Source organism: Lepidochelys kempii, chromosome 15 (assembly GCF_965140265.1).
Source record: "Lepidochelys kempii isolate rLepKem1 chromosome 15, rLepKem1.hap2, whole genome shotgun sequence".
NCBI classification, from domain to species: Eukaryota; Metazoa; Chordata; order Testudines; family Cheloniidae; genus Lepidochelys; species Lepidochelys kempii.
In genome coordinates this window covers 29,490,168-29,508,062 of record NC_133270.1, presented here as the reverse complement: position 1 = coordinate 29,508,062, position 17,895 = coordinate 29,490,168, and the positions used below count along the sequence as shown (strand labels likewise).

At 45.5% G+C, this 17,895-nt stretch overlaps 1 protein-coding gene across 2 annotated transcripts; it reads left to right on the top strand.

Moving 5' to 3' along the window:
* Nucleotides 1–59: 59 nt before the first annotated feature.
* KCTD10 (potassium channel tetramerization domain containing 10) lies at nt 60–17,059 on the top strand. Of its 2 annotated transcripts, none has more exons than XM_073313128.1 (7): nt 60–178; nt 2,917–3,130; nt 8,815–8,984; nt 10,181–10,270; nt 11,088–11,140; nt 11,915–12,110; nt 12,759–17,059. In XM_073313128.1, exons 1-7 carry the CDS (start codon nt 176–178, stop codon nt 12,975–12,977), a joined length of 945 nt encoding a protein of 314 aa, XP_073169229.1. In that variant the 5' UTR covers nt 60–175; the 3' UTR covers nt 12,978–17,059. The 2 variants fall into 2 exon arrangements, with proteins under 2 accessions (XP_073169229.1, XP_073169230.1); XM_073313129.1 differs by having other exon boundaries at nt 62–178; nt 10,184–10,270.
* The last annotated feature ends 836 nt before the right edge of the window (nt 17,060–17,895 follow it).

The following is a 17,895-nucleotide window of genomic DNA, read 5'->3' as shown; positions in this document are numbered from 1 at the left end:
GCGAGGGCCGGGGGGGGGCGTCGGACGGGTTTGGGCGGAGCGCTCTGCGGGGCGGAAGTGAGGTGACCCTGGGACCGAAAATAGGCCGTGAGCGAGGGGCGGAAGTTCGCCTGTCCCGCCCCGGGTGCTTCCGGTTTCTCCGCGGAGCTGCCTCGGGGACTCGCTTGGGCTTTTCATGGTGAGCGCCGGGGCCGGGGCCGGTCAGCCCAGCCCCTGGGGCGGGAGGGGCTCCCCGGCGGGCTGCGCCTTGCGCTGGGCTGGGGGGGGCCCGGGGGGGGCTGGGCTGGGCTGTGTGCGGGGGCCTGGGGGGGGCTTGGCTGCGGGGAGGCCCTTGGGGGCTGGGTTGGGTTTCCCAGGACCGGGGGGGGGAGCTTGGCTGGAGGGGGGCCCAGGCGGCTGGGCTGGGGCCTTGGCTGGGGGTCCCGGGACCGTGGGGGGCTTGGCTGTGTGCGGGGGGTTGGGGGGCTTGGCTGAGCTGGGGCCTGGGGGGGGGGCTTGGCTGCGGGGAGGCCCTTGGGGGCTGGGTTGGGTTTCCCAGGACCGGGGGGGGGGAGCTTGGCTGGAGGGGGGCCCAGGCGGCTGGGCTGGGGCCTTGGCTGGGGGTCCCGGGACCGTGGGGGGCTTGGCTGTGTGCGGGGGGTTGGGGGGGGGTTGGCTGCGGGGAGGCCCTTGGGGGCTGGGTTGGGTTTCCCAGGACCGGGGGGGGGGAGCTTGGCTGGAGGGGGGCTCGGGGGGCTTGGCTGTGTGCGGGGGGCTGGGCTGGGGCCCCGGCTGAGTGGGGGCAAGGACTGGGCGAGGGCTGGTGCTGCTGGGTGGTCTAGGGCCAGTTGCTGTCTCAGTGCCCCAGCAGGGCGGGGTGGGGGGGCTGTGCAGTGCAGTCTAGGGCCTGGGTCTACTGTTACTATCACTCTAGCTGGGGGGTCCTGCTGGCCCTGCCTCGCTCTGTGCTCTACTAACAGTAGCAAGGAGACACCTTGCTATGAATAGTGGTCCCCTAGTGCCCTACCTTTCTGAGCTGCCTGATAGCCTCTGTCCAGGCTCTGCCTACCAAATGCAGCCAGCTCATGTACCTGCATTGCCAGCTGCATTAAGGGTCTCTGAACAGCAGCAGAACATGGATGATTTAAGAGGTGGCTTCTAGCCATGTGTGCGGAAGACTGTTTGACCCAAAGACTGTAGGACCTCGATCTGTCTGAGGTGGCTGTGCTTTAGTCATCCCATTCTGGTGCATTGTAGGAGCCTGAGGCTAACCATAAAGTAGTGATTTGGCAGAGGCCTGGTCATGAGTGAGTCAGAGCAACATATATATTAATTATGCGGCTAACTTATCATCTCCCTTTCAGTCTTTTGATGTACAAAAATGCAAATGTGTTCAGTTGCCTGGAGCAACTGTTGATTAGTGTGTGAGCCTTTCTGCTCTAGAGCTCACAGTCGGATATTCTTATTAGATGACCAGTGGGAAATGAATTGGTGGGGAAGCTTTTTATCTTAGTTCTCACATGTCCACATTTTAAAATTATCTCTCAATATTGCCTCTGCTCAGGAGGGTTCATGATACAGTATGGATGCTACAAGTTAGAAGGGAAGTAATTCAGTGGAACAGTGTGTGGAAAATCTCAAGGCAACAATAGTAGGAGATTATACACCATCCTAAATGCATTGAAAGCACTGTGAATGTATGGAGATGAGAAGTCTACATTCACAAATGTGCACGCACCCTCAGTTTCAAGAGCACTAAATTCACTCACTAAATATCTTTTTTCTCACTGAAATCTGCACTCTGAATCACAGCCAGTGAGATTTGTAAGAGTTTCATAGATCATCCAGTCTGACTCCCTGTACAGGTGTGAATGTACTCAAATGCCAGATGCTGGCTGAACTAAGCCACTTCCCAGAAGAATTTAAATCTTGTGAGTTTTGAGTTGGAGAGATGAATGCACTTTTTCATTCTTCTACTCAGTTTAGCCAGGTAGATAACTTATGGTTGTAAAATGCTGCCCAGAGTTCACAAAACTCTGCACTGGTTTAGTTTATTTACATTCTTTGGTTGGCTTGTCTAATCCTCAGGAGATTGTATGCAGGGTTTCTTTGTGACTTTAAGTAAAATATTTAAAGGTAGCAAAGAGGAGCTGAGACTGAAATAACACCCAATATGGAAAGTTAAACAGTGGAACCCATTTATAGTGAATTCAGATCAGCTGAAACAGTTTATAGTGAAATAGCATGAAAGTCCAAAATCTTCCATGCACAAGATTTTGTCTGCAGTGCTGTGAATAGAGAGTAGCTGTTTAGTGTGGAAAAAATGTTGGCTTTAAATGCCTCCATTGGGTTCAAAGCCATTGTAAACTTGAAGTTAGTTCAGAAAGGGGAAGTAACCTGCTGCGTTTAAAAAAAAAAAAAAAAAAGTTAAGCATTGGACAGTCAAAGAGTGAATGCTAATAGGCAGTGCTCTGGATCTCAGTTTAGCTTAACTTTGCTCTGTTTGCCATAGCTGCAGGAAATTGGTCAGCATGGCTTTAAACTACTACACGGCAGGTCTCTAGTAAAAAGTCCTGAAACCATTCCCTAGAGTTTTCCATACTTTATTACAGAGATAGGCATAGGAGAAGCAGTTTTCATGCAATGGGAGGGTGTAGGGCAGGGGAGTGGGAGCCAGAACTCCTGGCTTTATTTCCAGCTCTGCCCCTCTCATGTTGTGAGCTTGGGCAAAACATTTAACCTTGGTTCCTCCAGCTGCAAAATGGAGATAAGCTTTAGCTACCTGACAGGATATCGTGAGGTACTGTGAGTTTCCCAGCCAGGGATATAGAACAGCAGTGTATTAATATTACCTACATAAAATGTTACAAGGGAGCAGTAAATTGTGTGGTACACAGTGCAAAAGCAGGCCTAATTGGCAACCTCTCTGGTTTTCAGGAAGAGATGTCAGGAGAAAGCGTGGTGAGCTCAGCAGTGCCAGCAGCTGCGACTCGCACCACCTCCTTCAAAGGGACCAGCCCGAGCTCCAAGTATGTCAAGCTGAACATTGGTGGCGCTCTCTACTACACCACAATGCAGACCCTGACCAAGCAGGACACCATGCTTAAGGCCATGTTCAGTGGCCGCATGGAGGTTCTCACCGACAGCGAAGGTAAAGAGACACTGTTCACGTCATTTAGAGACTCATGGCAGGGAAAAAATAACCTTTCAGTTAAGATTGATTAACACATTAGAAAATGGACAATTGTAGTGAAGAAGCTTATCCTAGCCCCAGGTTCTCTAAGGCATTTGTTGTTGTTTTGTTACTATGGCTAGCAAACTATACAGCTGAGAAAAGCCGTGAAACAGGAAAGATTTTAATCTTATTTATCTGAAGCCACAACCCTCCTCTTATTTAGATTATGGTAAAGTCAAAGGCCCTGATCAGACCCAGTTGAATAAACTTTTGCTTCCTTCTGAAACACTGAGATTAAAAGTACTCTGTTAGAGGGACTGGGTGAAGTGGTTAGCACAAGGGCTTAGGAGTCAGACTTGCTTTTTGACCTTGAGGCTGAAAGGTTAATTGACGACTTTGATTTCTCTGTCTGTAGTACAGTGCTAAAACTTCCCTTGTGAGGGTTGTGAGTCTTAGTGTATTAAGCGCTTTGGGGATCCTTGGATGAAAGGGGCTGTAACTTCATTTTTCATGTGAGGTTACATATTGTTGAATTCTAGAAAACAAACCAGTTATGAAATGTAAAGAAGCCACCTGTACTGAGGTTACTGACACCTAATTATGAATTTCTTGCATCTGAATAATTGTGATGTTAGTAATTTACTAGGGCATATATGAGACGAGCAAAAAACTACAAATCATCTGTAAAAGCTGCTAGCAAATGGATCTCTTTAGTCAAGTCCATCTGTAAAGGGATCATTCAGAATGTTCTGAATTAGTTTTGAGCATTGCCTTTTAAAAAGAGCCTATCTTCCTTCCCTACCACAAGGACATGGACTGATTATCTTTTTAAAAGTCATGGGAGAAAACTTGATCCTTTTAGATCAAGGATCAAGAAGTTTCATCATCTGAGGGCTGTTCAAAACGTTTAGCCCAGTTTAATATCAACATTCCCAGAGTGTGGGAGTCCCACTGACTTTAATTCCAGGCACAGCTTTCTATTTGTGTTTTGGCATTTTGCCCATTATCCGACAGCTCCCATGTTTGCAGATTTATACACTCATTGTCTTTGACAATAGTTCATTAGTAGACTGATCTTAGAGATTGAAAACTCTTTTCTGTTGGTTAGCTTGTTATTGTATTGACTGTTTGAACTTGTCTTGAGGATGGATTATGTCTTGCTCCTCAACTGGAGCAACTGAACTTAGTTTTCAGTGCCGTAGTACGTCTAGTATGTGTTTAGCGCTGGGGAGAAATAAGCTATGGTTTAAATAAGGCCCTCCTGACAGTTTTCTTGTGAGAACAGGAAGTGGATTCGCAGCCAACCTGTGAGAAATACAACGCCATTTAATATTAAAGTATTACCATTTTAGCTAGAGTCCATCTCTAAACAACTAGGGAAATATTTGAGTTTGTTTCAGTTTTTGTAGTGGCTTTTTCAAGTATCCAAGTACTATACAGAATTCTAAATTCTAAGAGATCAGTTTCCTCACCACAAAAATTCAGGGATCTCTGCAGTCGGACATTGCAGCTGTTTAACAGTGCACAACTATGCTACCTAACAGTTTAGGGTAAGAAGCAGAGAGGGTCCCTCTTGCATGGAAAATGCAGGGGAAATTATAGGTAGGTAAGCAAGAATATAATTATCCAAGTTGGTCATGATTACTTTTGAAAAATGTCTCATGGGATCATTACTAACCATAGGGCTGTTCTATTACATTTCATCTACCACGCTGTACATCCAGCGGCACAGCCCATAATGCCAGTGGAACATTGGTTCAGTGCTGATCCAGAGGGAAGTGTGCCAGCTACTCAATCATCATTTGCTTCCAGTTTAATGACAGCACTAGAATGCAACCTGCTGAACGTAATTCATCACCCTAGTTCTTTTGCAGCGTTTTCAGAATTTCCAGGGCCAGAATTATCCAGGGCCACACAGCAAGTGAGTTAGAACTGTGATTAAAACTATGCCCTTGCACTGTCCACTCACTCCTCAACAAATGCTGCCTAATGCACGGTCTCAGAGCTTCACCCAGAGTGCTCTGGATGGATACAGTACAAGTGCTATTACAATGTGTCCTTCAAATATGAAATCCACTTTTCTACGTGTGGACAGATTCTCTCTTCTGCAGGGAGGGGAAAGTTGAAGGTACTACTGCTAAGGGTATAAGGCCATCTGGATCTGACTCTTTTAGAATACCATGTTTGCTTTGCTCTGACTTTCACAGTTCGTGATGTAGGAATGCCTCATTTGCCAGTTTGTGCTGGTGTTTCAGGGGGATTTTAACACTTCTTGCACATAGAAATGAGATACTCTTGCTGCAGTAGCTAATGTTTTATCTTTCACTGCCTGGTATTACTTGAAAGTGTTAATGGAAACCAGGACAATAGTATCATAGTGTTTAAAGGAAACTACCCTTATCTGAAAGCCTTCAAATACTGTGTTCTTCAGTCACACCCAAAATCTAGCACAAAATAGGAAGTGTTTTTCACCATAGTATGACTTCTTCTCTCCTCCCCCCCCCCCCCCCCCCCGCAATTTACAATAGAAATGGCTACAGTTATCTATGCACATAGATTCTTTTCAGTTTATGGATTTAATCTGCAAAATAAAGAAACCTGCATATTTCAAAATCTACATCTTACTGGAGTAGCGGGATAGAAGTAGGGGGCCTTTGTGGGAGACTTCGTGCAACATGAATTCCTAGTCTCCCCAGCTGTTCTAAAATATGCATTTTTAGATTTTAAAGAGAGACCAGATTTAATTAGTCTGCTTTAAACAAGAGCCTCATGAAGACCCCCAAGTAATCTAATGCCAAGATATTTTATTATTTAAGACTTAGCAGCTCCTTCTAGCCTGCTTTAGTATCAGTGTTTGGGAGCCATCACTTCAACTCTTCGTGTAACAAAAGTTAAACTCCCATGTTTCCCATTGTGTCTATTTATGGCTTCTGGGGATATTTATTCCTGCCTGAGTAGTGGATCCCAAAACATTTTGTAAAACAATGATTATTAAAATACATCTTTATAAGACTGCAAACTACAGATGAAACCTGCTTTCTTAACTCTGCAGCAGCCAGGCTGAGGGGCTCACTTTCCTGTTAAGTATCTCCTTTTTGCAGTACATTTTGGCTGACTAGTAAGAACAGGAGCACCTGTGAAGGCTGATGGAATTGCTAAATGTGGTGTTTAGCAACCCAGCACCATTTTGCACTTTAAAACATCTTTGCATCCTTGCTGCAGCTGTCTGGGACATTAGGAAGTTAGCATTTCTACAGGTTTATGGATAGGGAAACCGAAGCAGAAGTTAACTTTTCCAAGTCCAGAGAGGGAGTCACAGCTGCGTTGAGAACTGAGGAGTTATTGACTCCCAGTCCTGTGCCCAGAATGTATCTATTCTCCCTATACCATCCCCCCTACGCATCTCCAGTAAATTAAGTCACTGGCTCCATTTGGTCTGTGATAGCTCTTGGGTTTTGGGAGGATGGTGTGTTCTGTGCCCTCTCCCCCTTACAGTGAAAGGGCATGGTCTTGGGAACTTCTGCAGTGGCCCCTATATATGTTGTATTATGCCCAGTAATTTGGGACAATCTGTAGTTTGATTCCTGTGTCAATTTGCAACAAGCATCTGTAAATCAGGTCTGTGTAATCACCCTAGCTTCCTAGTACATTCCTCCACTCCCTCTGAAGCTGCAGTCCTAACCAAACAGCACCTCTATATAAAGCACGTGCAAGGGGAAAACACAGAAAAGTGCAGAGTAGAATGCTAGTGAACCTCACTTGCTAAGTAGGCCATCAGTAGGAAAGACCTATATTCAACTTAGGGGCTGGAGAATTAACCAAGTAATCAGAGTTTTAGTAATAATTACATTAATTCAAGCCATGTGGTGCATGCTTTACCTTACTTTTCCCTTATTTGTCTAAAATATGAGTCCTTCCCCACAAGCATTTCCTGAGTACATTCTTGAGTCGAAGCCCATAAAAATGGCCGCCTGTTTATGGAAACTTGAGCTGGACGTTGCATAATACCTTTCTGAGCCCTTTGGTCTGCTTCGGGAGATGGACTACTGTTGCGTGGAGATGAAATATGAACTTCTTGTTCAGATTAAGGGTGCCATGTATTCTATTATAAGCTCTGCTGAAGCTTTGTTTCCCTTTCTCTCCGGTATCTCTACCCAGGACTGGTGAGTAATGTGCCTTTTAGCAGGTGGTTTCGTAAAGGAAATGCTACAGCATCTAGGACTATCTCACACGTCACTTGTACTGCTCACGTACTCACATTACATCTTCAAAGCACTTTAAAAACATTCATATCCTAATCAATTTGCTATTCCTGTTCAATGCCAGTTGGGAGTATGGAAGATGAAATGGGACTTGCAAGGATTCTGCTGACCTTCATAGTATCCATGTCTTACTCACCTCTTTGCTTCCTTTTCACCTTTCTTGCGTAATTGCTGCTTGGGGACAGCAGGGTTATTTTCCACACATGTGCCATTGTTTTTTAAAAAAATAAAACATCTGAATCGGCAGACACTCCCAAGCCCCCCTTCCGTACCAGTGTGCGGGATGCAGAGTGGAAAGCATTTCATCAGGGCCCTGCAGGGGATGGGAGAAAATAAGTGTTCTTTAAAACAATAGTCTCTCCTGCATGCTGGGGGGAGTGGTCTGTCACAGAACTAACACTAAATACCAGCTTGATGGGAATTTTGCTTAGGTTAACCATTCTCTTGTTTGTGCACAGTAAGGGCTCTAAGGCATGTGAGAGCCAGCTGTAGCAGGTAGGATTCCTGGGTTCTGTCCCTGGCTCTGCCCTTGACTGGTTGTAGGTCCCTCAGGGTTCGTCTACATTGCAGTAAAACGCCCAGGGCTGGCCTGGATCAGCTGACTTAGGCTGGGACTGTAAAACTGCTTGTGTAGATGTTTGAGGATCTCAGAGCCTGGGCCCCACCTGAAATCCAAACATCTCCACTGCAATGTTATAGCCTCACAATCTGAGCCCCACCAGCCCAAGTCTGCTGACCTGGGCCAGCCGCTGGTGGCTTAGTGCAGTGTAGACATACCGTTAGACTCCAGTTAGGTACCTGGGAATCCTCTGTTCTGCTCTATTTAGCTGTCTCTTAGCTGCAGTTGTAGAAAATCTGTCCCAGTGGTTGTGTGTGTGTGTGTGTTTGGGGGGCAGTCAAGGGTTAACGTATGCTAGCAGGTCCAAAAACAGTAGACAGGATTCCAGGAAAAGCCATGGGGCGGGGGGAGAGACCAGAAAAACTGAGTTTAATTTGATGGTGGGAATTGTTTGTTTTTGCTATCACTTCAGCTAACTGATGGTCAGTGGCTTGGGAGTTGAAAGATATAATGAGCTTCCTCCCTTTGCCTCCCACCATGCGCCCTTGAAGGATTTGGAGGGGGGGGAGATACACACAGAGAATTCCCTGTAGAAGTACAGCCTGCTGCTGTTCCAGCTGCCAACTCAAGCAGCAAGCTGGAGGATTTTGGAGCCTTTCAGTAGGATGTGCTGTGCACCAGCGTGAGGCAACGTTCTGCGGATAGGCTCCTCTGTGCAGAGCTGCAGTGTGTTACACCATGTTCTGGCCAGCTGGAGCTGGGAAGAGTGAGGGTGTGGACTCTTTGCCTAAGTCTTTCCCTTCCCCCTGTTCAGCTGTATCCCGCTTTATCCCTCCCAGGCTGGATTTTGATCGACCGCTGTGGCAAACACTTCGGGACAATATTAAATTACCTGCGTGATGGGGCTGTGCCTCTTCCCGAGAGCCGGAGAGAGATTGAAGAGCTGCTGGCCGAGGCAAAGTATTACCTGGTTCAGGGTCTTGTGGATGAGTGCCAGGCAGCTCTACAGGTAGGTGTGCAGTCTTTAGCATGGAGCTAGTGAGAAGCCTGGTCCCCAGCCAGTACAAGTGGCTTGAGCTCGTTCTATCAGTCAGCCTTTCCTTATGCCCTCAGTATTCCCTCTGATTAATCCCACTTCCTGCCCTGTCCTCAGGAAACAGTGAGAAATCAGTCCCTGTCCCTTTGCTTGCATGTGGATAGTTAAGGCTGTAAGGGGTTAGGAGAGGTCAAGTATTCTTCTGGACAAGTAGTTCTTTTCTCAGTGTGTAATTAACTTAAAGCATGGCGCCCTGGGATTCTAGTTGTGTGTACGTGTCAGAGATCAGACCTGCTTAGCTTACAAATAAAGATAGTTAAAACGGCAGGCACCGCAAACACCCTTGGGATCCCAGTGTCAAGTTGGGCTCTTTCCTGTTTGCACATCACCAGTGTAAGATTCTGCTGGCCTGCCCTTTGACCCTAACTCCCTTGTGGAGTGCTGGTGGTAGAGAGGTGTAGTCAAAGGCATACGGTGCTTTTCTCCCTCAGGAGCAGCAGCTGGGGGGGACCCCAGCAGCCAATGCATGGTTGCTTAGCATCTTCTGCACTCATCCCTTCCTGTCCAAAGCCTTCAGCAGGGGTGGAGTAGGCCTGTCAGAGCAGTGGGTCTTGGAGTGAACAACCTCTTGAGATGCATGGGACAGTTAACTCCTCTGAGCTGTTGTTTGTTTCAGGCTCTCTGCAGACTCGAGCAGGCATCATTATATCAGTTATGCTCAGATCACATTTTTCCATAAATGAGTTAGGAACCTTTTAAAATGAAAAAGTTGGGCATCTAGAGTCACATGACCCCAGAAGGCACGGCTTAGGTACAGGCCTATGGTGCATTAAGGCAGTCCTGGAGCTGGAGCCTAGGCTCCCCAAAGCACCCCAGCAGCTGTTCTTGTACCTCTTCCCCTCACTGGGCGGTAAGGTGGGGAAGCATGTAATGTCCCTGTACCCCAGCATGCCTACACAAAGGAACATAGCTGTCTCATGCGGTCAGCTCACTGCTCTATCAAGTCCTCTTGGTTCAGACAATGGTGAGCCACCATTCCCGTCTGCATCGCTGTAACTAACCCCAGGCTTAAATAGGAGAGAAGCCTTGATGGCCTCCTGCATTTTGTTCAAAGGCCCGAATGTGGATTTCCATTCACCTGCTGCATTTGACGGACTGTCTTGTTTCAGCAGAACAAAGATGCATACGAGCCATTCTGCAAAGTACCAGTCATCACTTCTTCTAAGGAAGAGCAAAAACTTATAGCAACATCCAATAAGGTAAGAGGGAGCAGGCTGTGCTTGATCCCTGGGGGAAGTTTGCACATACCCCTCATTACAGCAAGGCAGCAGTTCACCAGCCAGAGTGACAGCTGACTCTTTGGAATGTGGTACACTAGTTTTTTGAAGTGTGCATGCTCAGGAACCCATCTGTTAACTTGTGAGTCTGAAAATTATACTTGATCTCTCTGCAACCTCATTCTATCTGAATTAGAAGTTAAACAGCTTTTCACCCAGGTCTTTAAATGGGTCTACATTTAAAAAACAATGCATCTTACAGTGGGGGCCTTCTCTGCCTTACATATTCAAATAGTCAGTAGGGAGGACAGGTTGACTTAGGGCATCAATAGGGGGCTATAGAACCTTTCACCTGTCTTTCCAGCCCAATATTGATATTTGACTGACCTGAAATGTTAGTGGCTCCAGTTCCTAGCAGCCAGGTATGCACTCTCATGCCTGCTATCCTCTCCCCCCCCCCCCCCCCAAAATGCCACCACAGCAGGCATTAATTGGGGATCTCAGCAGATGCATAAAGGACTGGAATGGCCATGGAGAGTCAACTATGAGCTGGTCACCACAGCTCAGGGAAGTCAGGGTTAAGGCACGCTGTGGGGAAAGCTTGTGCTGTACCTGTCCTGGGAACGCTGACATGCTAGCACTAGGCAGCAGCCTCAGCATCACTTCCACAAACAGTGGGTGTACGCACAGTACTATCGCTTCATATTTCCCCTTCTCTGCGTGCCTGGAACTAAGGCTGCAGCTGTGCTCTAGCCAGTAAATTGTGCTCTAATTGTGCTTCCTGCATGTTTTTTTCCAGCCAGCAGTAAAGTTGCTGTATAACAGAAGTAATAACAAATATTCCTACACCAGGTAAAACAACTTCCACTATCAGCTATTAAATGTACAGTTTCAACTGGAAATTAATGGTCTGAAACCAGATTCAAGGAGAATGGGCTTTTCCCTTTACTGAGTGTTTGTGGTTGACATGGGCAGTAAGCCCTGTTCCTGCTTTGTTTGTGGAGTCACTGCTAACGGGGGTTAGAAATGGAAACTTCTCCAGTGGAAAGCTAAGTGCACACTTGCAGCAATAAAGAGCTTCCTCTTTAATGCCCGGATGTGACCTGCAGGGACTCCATGACAAGATGATGCCCTGTCGTCTGCGGGGACTGCAGAGTTTTTACCTGCAGAGTCGGCAGTTGGCCTGGAGTCAGAGGGCTATGCCTATGCGGCTCTCAGTTGGGTAGGCGAGGTGGCTGGGCTCTTGTCCTCATATGTGACTATGTCTAACTCATGACAGCACTGGCCCAATCCAGCTGATGCTAAACTTTAGTAGATGGAATAGGTTAGTTGAGGGATGAATCCTGATGTGGTTACTCCCAGCACTGATGCTGTATTACACTCTGCACCTTCTCCACTGAAGGCCAGTCACCCTTCAGCTGCAGGCTCGCTCTCCTAATGCAGTGAGTGATTCTTAGTGGGATGAAGCAGCCCTAGCGCTCAAGTCTAAACACAACCTTGATGGCTGGTACAGTAAATAAAGGGAGGCAGGACATCTAGACCTCCAGCTGCCTGAATCTCCTTAGTTGTTGACATTTCCTCTGCATGGCATTAACTCTGTTTGACTGATGCCCTGTTCTCTTGCAGTAATTCTGATGACAACATGCTGAAGAACATCGAGCTGTTTGATAAGCTGTCACTGCGGTTTAACGGGAGAGTCCTCTTTATTAAGGATGTGATAGGAGATGAGATTTGCTGCTGGTCTTTCTATGGACAGGGGCGTAAGATTGCTGAGGTCTGCTGCACCTCCATTGTCTACGCTACTGAGAAGAAACAGACAAAGGTAGGGATAAAACTCATTCATGCTGCGTAGTAGCTGCTGTAAGAGTAATGTCCTGACTTCTGTTTTGAAGCCTTCCTTTAATTGCCCTCCCCTCCTGAGAGCATCCACTCTACCTTCTACAGAGGAGCGGGCCGAGAGCAGTCAAACAAATTGTGAGTTCTGTGGGGCAGGGACAATCTTGTGCTTGTGCGTTGCCTAGTACAATAGGGTATTAACTTCCAGATGCTATCACAATACAAATAAATGCAAGTTCTGGTCTTTAAACCCACTAATGCACTCACCCGGTTCACTTATTTAACTGTATAAAGAAAACCAGTCGTATTCTGTTCACGTACAATCTTACCTTGCCCAGAAATAATCTGTCTTTGCATCTGCCTTTTTGGGGTAATGGCTCAGGTCTGAGAGCACTGGATGTTGGACATCGGAGGCTGAAAGCCAGCAGGCGGAGCACAGAAACATAGATCTTCAAGGGTTCCTCTTAATGCCTTGTAACTTTTTTGCAAGTTTTCACACTTCCTGCAGAGTACCACCACCCAAGAATAATGGAGAGGATTCCTTAAATACCAAAGGGTACATAAAAACTGGCGGGGGGCCTGGAATGAGTAAGATTGATTTTGCTTCTCCTAACCTAGCTGTTTGGGTACCCAGGTGGAGTTCCCAGAAGCCCGAATTTATGAAGAGACACTGAACATTTTGCTTTACGAGGCTCAGGATGGACGAGGACCTGACAATGCACTTCTGGAGGCTACGGGAGGGGCAGCAGGCCGCTCTCATCACCTGGATGAGGACGAGGAGCGGGAGCGCATTGAACGTGTGCGAAGGATTCATATTAAGCGTCCAGATGACAGGGCGCATCTTCATCAGTGAGGAGTGAGAGCTGCAGACTGCACAGCCCTCTTGGGAAAGCTGTGGCCTGGCCTTCTCCATTCTTTACAGCTGATAACCAGGCAACTTATTTATGTTCAGTGAAGTCTATAAAATTACATTTTGTACCAGGCTAGATTATTTGGGGGTATTTAACAGGAAGCAGCGCTGTTAGAGGAATAAAGAAGGTATCAAGGGTCAGATCAACGCATTTGGGGTAATGTCTTTGAATTTTCAGCACTCTTCCTGCAGTTTTGTGGTTAGAGGAGGAGGAGTGTTTTTTGTCCTTCTGCCTTTTAGTATTTATTCTGCACTTTCACTAAAATTTTCAAAGAGCTGTCTACCTTCCCTACAGCCCCACATTTACTCCATCCCACCTGAACCTATTGTACATGAGAAATGCTATTCTGTGCCACAGTGATGCTAAAGAAACTAACCCCATGTGCTTCAGCACTTTCTCCCCTTGCCTCCCCTCTGGACCTTTAAGGAGGAAAATAGAAATGCTTCAGCCTAGCTTTCAGAAGACAAGGTTCTATGGATACTGGCTTCCCTCCAGAATAGAGTTGCTTTGCATGGTTTGAAATAGACTGTAGTGGTACTCACAAAAAGAAAAGGAGTACTTGTGGCACCTGAGAGCCTAACTACAACTGTTCCGGAGTCAGACCTGCTCTGGTGCTAGGTCTTGCTGGTTGGCAGCGACTCTGGTTTTGTTATTTAGTGCTGGCAGCTACTCAGACTCAAGTTCAAAATTCAGAAAGTATATTAAAGTGAGCTGGTTATGGCATCCCCCCCGGAGCTTAGTGGTAATGGTTCAGTGAAACTAGTATGCTAGGGAATAGTGGAGAACCCTCAGCTGCTTTATGGCAGGGTTCAAGGGTGGGAGATATTTACACTTTGAGGGTTAGGAAAAAGCTATACTTTCATAACATTTTGCCTAAGGTGTTTGGGATATCTACTGTAGTCAGTCTGTTTAGCATTTCCGCTTAAACCCAGAATGTAATTTGAAGGTTCCTGCTAGATTGTTTTTTTCCCCTACTTTCTCCTGAAACAGGAATGGTTTTTCTTTACAGCTGCCCTAGATAACTCCAGCATGGGCTACTACTAACACCATGTAATCCCAGTCTAAATATGGAGCTAATTAGACATGTGCTCATAGCTTGAGTTCTATAAGTGATACCAGGAGCTTTACCTCTAGTGCTGCTACACTGGTGAGAAATGGGTGGACATCCCTTTACGTGTCAGTATCTCCAGCTATTCTTCACTGTCTCTTTCACAGTATATTCTAGGCCACCTGGAAGAAAATGGCTATAATCATCTACAGAATACTATATAGACCTTTTCACTCTCTGATTGCTCTTCTATTGCAAATAATGTGTTTTATCTACCTCCTAGTCTCTTGTTGCGTAGTAGAGAGTGTTAAGTAGAAGTGATGGTGGAGGTTCATATCATTCAGAGGGAGTGGATATTAAAAAGAATAGCCAGAGTTACTTAATTCTAACAAGCTTTGGATGGAATATAAAGCCTCATACTTCAGGGATTTGAATGAGACCTTCACATGGGGCAGATTGTCCCTCATCTGTTGTAGAGTTTCTTGCAGCTTCTGCTGATATTGGCCTCTTTTGGAGTTTGGGTGGTGGACTAGCTGGACCACCTATCTTGTGTAGTAATGGGGCTAGCAGGAAATCTGAAAAGTAATGTTATACTGTAAAATTAGTATAGGAGGTCTACTCTAGCCCCAGATGTCACTTAGCATTTGTCAGAGGAATTAGTTTTAAGCATTAAAGGCATTACTATCTTGGTTAGCATCGCTATATGTTGCTCTAAAGTAATGTTTTGTAGGAATGGTATAAGCCATATGAACACCTGCTTGTAGGGATTACTGTACAATCTCCATATTTTGACAACTTTATTCAATGGTACATCACTCTTGTGTAGCTTAAATACTTCAAGCCTAGGAAAGTGAGTGTGGAGACTGCTTTTCAGAGGCAATATCAGCCAAAGATGATTTTCAGGGTACAGCTCTGTTTATAGTGCCTGTCTTCTAGATCTTCAAAACTTTACTACTAGAAAGTTAATCTTTATGTAAAGAGGTCACTGTGGTAAAGCTAGTTTCAAACCAAACAGTTTAGCAGCTTGAACAATCACTGTGTGTAACTGACAGATGTGGGCTTAAAGTGCAATCATATCAGTGTTTTGTACATAGATACTGTAAACTCCCTACTTGCCTAATATAAGAGAAGCCCTTCTAGAGTCCAGTGTTTAAGCTAGGCTATTCATTTTAATCTCAAATCTGTTCTGACACAGAAAATGGTGTCAGTCACAGGTACATGTGACTTGATTTCTTAAACTTGTCACAGTGAAAAGTTTTGTTTCCTGCAGCCTTCAGTGGGGTGGTGGGGGGGGACGACGACTGGTTATTGCATAGGTTGTTTTAGGTGGGGTGGGGGGGAAGGAAAGCCTCCACTCTAGTGAACTGCAAACTTCTATATTTCCAATACTCTGTACTTTGAGATTTTACATATTTAAGAATTTAAGCAATGCCTTGTTTACTAAAACGCAACTTACCGCTGTTACAGGGCTGACTAGTCAGTTGTGTAGAGTGAGTGACATGAAATCTACATTTTCTGTCAAGTGGTCCAATCTCTCCCTTTGTCTTTGCTATTGCACCAGGCCAGCTATGTTTCCATGGTACAGGTAGCTTCCTTCTCATTCAGGAATGTGTAGTGCTAACAACATTTCCATTTCTATTGTGATAAGCCCAGAGAAGAAGGAAATATACAAGACTGTATGTTACACCTTTAGCTTAGTATAAATACAGTGGCTTAGATTGCTAGCCCTTGGTGGTACAATTTAACCAAAAAAAAAAAAGCAGCTTTCCAAAAACACCTTCTTTCCCCAGCCTTTTTTAATCTGTCTAGTAGGTGGCACTTTCCCCTCCTAAAGAGCTGTTAATTAACACAGCTTAAGAGGTTTTTGAGAGGTTTTTTAAAAGCCCTGTTAGAAGGAAGGATTGAGTTACAGTGACAGCAGTTCAGTACATTCTTGGTTTAGCCCTCTAATTGCCTTAGTTATGCAATACAAGCATACCATTGTCTTGTGTCTGACAGAAGATAATGTGCAGTGTGAGATCTGATCTGACTAGTTATGGATGGGACCACAACTCATTGCCTGTATGAAGGCCATGACCTCAGAGGGGCTCCCTCATGGAGCAACATGCAACAAAGCATCCTCTATAGTACAAAGCTTATTAAACAGGGTAGAAGTTTCAACAAAGCCTTAATTATGCTGCAGAATATTAAAACCACCTGCCAGGGCCTGAAGACTAGTAGAAAGGTGGCCTTTAGACTGTACTGGAAGCCTTGAATAGAACCCCCTAGCTATTAGCACACAGCTTTCATCTTCTACATACTTTATGGACACTGACAAGTCAGCCTTAGTGCAAGCTTCACTGTACTTTAAAATAGATCTCCCTGACGAAACAGCTGGCTTGAGATAGTTTCACTAACTTACAGGCTTTCAATACCATCCTAAGTTGTACACTTTTCAATAGTGAGCTGTTCTTTGAGCAGCCTCCTCAAGGTCAAGGGCTCATATAGAAAGCCTTTGCCTCTACAACTTTCATGAGATGGAGAGATGCAGTTTTTATGTAACTGAAGTCACCCCTATTTGGTAACAAGCAATATTTTATCAACCAGCAGCTGCAAGAGAGCAAGTCAAAGTACATAACTGTTTCAGGTTCATGCCCACATGTCATTGTTTCCAGCATGCAATACAAGCAGGAATACTGACAGTACAGAGTGCAGCTGATCAAGTTATTCATGGAAATGTCTTGTCCTTTAAAGGTAGAGCAGTGAAGTTCAGAGCTGCACCTTGTTTTTAATCTTAAGGCTGGTTCACTGTGTTCTCCATTCCCTGGGTTACACTGAACACATGGCCCTAGTAAACTTGTCTGCTTTGTACAATCACTGACTTTGTATAGCTATGCACAAAAAGCTTAAGCTGGAATTATGTATGGTTGTGTATGCAGTATGTACTATACTTTGGTTTGATTATATGCAAAATAAATTAGAAACATTTCATATTTACATCCCTATTGATCATTGTTGCTCTTTAAAACTGTCCCTCATCTTATCTGGCTGGCTCGCTCCCATAACAAGTGCCTTTTTAGGGGAAGCTAAATCACATTCTAGTCTCCCCATAGGTTGATTGTTTTACCTTCCAATGCTGATTGTAGTTGAATAGCTGGTTAAGCCAGACTCTTCCCCCTTCATCAGAGTACAGGAGGGTGGAGAGGCAGCAAGGCAAGGATATGCAGTTTGGAGGAGGAGTACTTTGCAGCACAGGGAACACTAAGGTAGCAAGAACCATCTTTAATACATCTGCAGAGCCTGGGGAAGAGGGAAAGGAAGAGAAATACTCCCTCCCCATAGCTGCCACCACCCACCTACCTGAGCTAGAAGAGTGGCCCTGACTGTGCAGGGCCAGCACCACTGCTGCCATCAGCTGTATTTGTTCCCTCTCAAACAGTCTTCAACTTGTTTCCATTTGTGGACCCCTAAACATTTTTCAGAGTGAGGTACAGGCCTCTTTGGAAATCTTAGTCTGCTGACCCCCCAGGGGTCTGTGGACAACAGGCTGAAAACCACTGCTCTACCAGATTTACTTCCCAAACACCTAGAGAAGGTAGTTTTGTCTCAGCAAGAGGAGACAGTGGAAGATTCTGCAAATCAAGCGATTGTGCTTTGTTCGGAAACAGATTGGAATTGGAAATGGAAAAGGTTCAGAAAAGGGCAACAACTGATTGGGGGTATGGAATGGCTTGTGTGAAGAGATTAATAAGACTGGGGATGTTTCAGCTTGGAAAAAGAGATGACTAAGGGGAGATATGATAGAGGTCTATAAAATCATGACTTGCAGAAAA